General features: G+C 35.3%; 1 protein-coding gene across 1 annotated transcript; it reads right to left on the bottom strand.

Moving 5' to 3' along the window:
- Positions 1-211: 211 nt before the first annotated feature.
- Positions 212-1473, bottom strand: LOC136811926 (gamma-interferon-inducible lysosomal thiol reductase-like). Its single transcript, XM_067068539.1, has one exon. It carries the CDS (start codon positions 1398-1400, stop codon positions 624-626), a length of 777 nt encoding a protein of 258 aa, XP_066924640.1. The 5' UTR covers positions 1401-1473; the 3' UTR covers positions 212-623.
- Positions 1474-2315: the final 842 nt, after the last annotated feature.

The raw sequence follows: 2315 nt of genomic DNA, 5'->3' as shown, positions 1-2315 counted from the left end.
TGATATTCCAAAAATTAATTAAAGAAAAAAAACAACAAAGTTTTATTTCAAAATAGAGCAAAAGCTTTTCGATTAAAAATCATCTTCTGTGCTCTATAGTTCTATACAAGCGATGTTAAAAATTGGAAATAAAAAAAATTATGTGTTTAAAAGCAATTAAATGTAGTAAAAACTGGATAAAAGAAACATCTTAAAAATACAAAAGGCAAGATACATGTTCATGTTTTTCTTTTTCAGTAATTTCATAAAGGGTACTACGTGACCATCATACCATGATCATTACATTGTTCTTTATATTCCATGTAAGATGTAGACACCTCAACGTCCCACGCCCGGTGCGACCCAGCCTACCGTAGAATTTGGCCCAAATTTCGTCCCTGGTGAGAAAATTACCCTTTGAATTTGCCTCCTTAGATTATTAAAATTTAAAATCTAATATAAAAGAATGCGCTCCGAAACCATCACATTGGATTTGTTTAGCTTGTAACACTAAAACTTATATCGCCATTGGGAATATTTTAGAAATAGCTCCACCGGAGTGAGACGGAGGTGTTAGCGAGCTAATTAAAAGTTTTACAACTAAATTGATTGAGAATAAAAAGCTCTTTGCATTTAAAACTTCTTTATCTCATAATATTATTACAGGCGTCTGGTGTTGTGCCTTTATACTGTTCACATAGAAGTTTCGATAAATTTGTTGTAGCTGCGTCTTGAATCTCTTTCGTGTGAGCGCCATCAAGAACAATCCACGGAACCCAGGTATGTTTAGGTTCCAAGGAATCGGTTTTCACTGCAACTTGGTGTTCCAAGAAATTACCTTCACTTCCATTATAGCATTTAAAGATAGGTTGCCGTTCAATTCGCATCTCGTCTGCACATTGTTTGGCTCTTGCCAATGATGGATCCAGCTCAATGCAATGAATATAAGGCATGAATTGGTTTGGATGAGTTAACATATGCAAAGCACAAGTTTCCAAAAGATTCAACTGGCATTCTTTAGCACCATGCTGGCAAGTGAAGACCCAATTGCCACCTTCCTTTTTCTCGTTGGCATTACCATAACTGTAGAGGGTGATGTCAAAGATTCCTGTATCATAAAGTTGCTGGTAAGCTGGCCATAATTGCTCCTTGAAAAAGTTGCGACAATCTGGACATAATGATTCGAAATATAGTTCAAATTGTAGTGGTTTTACAACATTGTTTGGGATAGCAGCCAAGTTGAATCCCCTTTTCTTGCAGAAATTCAGAACGCCGCATTCAGTAGCTGTTTGTTGATTTCTGCACCAATATTCTGGTCCATCACGTTGACATGGATCAGCATTTAATTGGACTGGTGATGACTGAACAACAAATAAGCTCGAAAGCAAAAAACTTGCAGTTGTAATGCAAAGATTTGTCATATCTTATCTTTACCCGTCAGAAATATTTAGAGTAAGCTGCTATTTTGCAGATTTTATAGTTATTCCTTACAAAGGTTATGACGTGAATTTAAATTGTGTTGAAAAATAATATTTTCAAGAATAATATTCTATGCTCTCTCCTCCCTTTGAAAATTCAGCATGTGTCATTTAACAAGTAAAATCTTAAAATCGAACCTGTGTCAGAGTGTTTTGTTAAATAACTTGCAGTTTTGTAAATAAACACTTGACTTATTGTTACTTCTTGATTTGAGGCTCGTGACACCACGTAGCTTATCACGCTTTAGAATACAAACAGCTTCGTAACTTTGAACGCTATTTTGCTAGGTCATTGTCATTTCAGAAACATCCCTCTCTCACCTGACACTATTACGTAAAACTTTGATTCTAAGCTTGGAAACGAGATCCTTCTAGAAAAACAAAAATTCTGAACTCACGCAACATTTTTCGAAAATTACATATTCATGCATTATTTCAAAGTTCTCGCATTCATGCAATGTTTTTTTGAAATTCACATATAGATATACCCAATTATTCTTACATTTACTGGATATATATTTTTCGCAAAATAAGGAGAATCCAATCTCGTACCCAGAGCCACTTATACCAATTTTTGATTTTACAGATGGACGTTGTAAAACCTCTCGCATAGCCCCCTTCTCACAGCGCTGGTAGGATTTCTTCAGCCAGTGGGGATAAAAATAACGCACTGAAACTCGATTGGGATTCATATTCCCATATTTTTATGGCTCGAGATTTTTGTTTCTAAGTCAGAAAACTCAGTGGGGATGGGAAAAATAGTAAATATTTTGCAGCGATTTGATTATTTGATTATCTTTAGTGGGGACAAAACTTGGAGGATAATTTTCCACTGGGGACGATATTTTGGCCAATTTT

The sequence above is a fragment of the Clytia hemisphaerica genome, unplaced genomic scaffold, assembly GCF_902728285.1.
Source record: "Clytia hemisphaerica strain Z4C2 unplaced genomic scaffold, Clytia hemisphaerica genome assembly, whole genome shotgun sequence".
NCBI lineage: Eukaryota > Metazoa > Cnidaria > Hydrozoa > Leptothecata > Clytiidae > Clytia > Clytia hemisphaerica.
Note: the sequence above shows the minus strand (reverse complement) of the source record. Positions and strands in the feature narration are given on the sequence as shown.

Coding starts and splice junctions, on each gene's coding strand:
- LOC136811926 (XM_067068539.1), bottom strand. CDS start 1,400: ATGACAAATCTTTGCATTACAACTGCAAGTTTTTTGCTTTCGAGCTTA.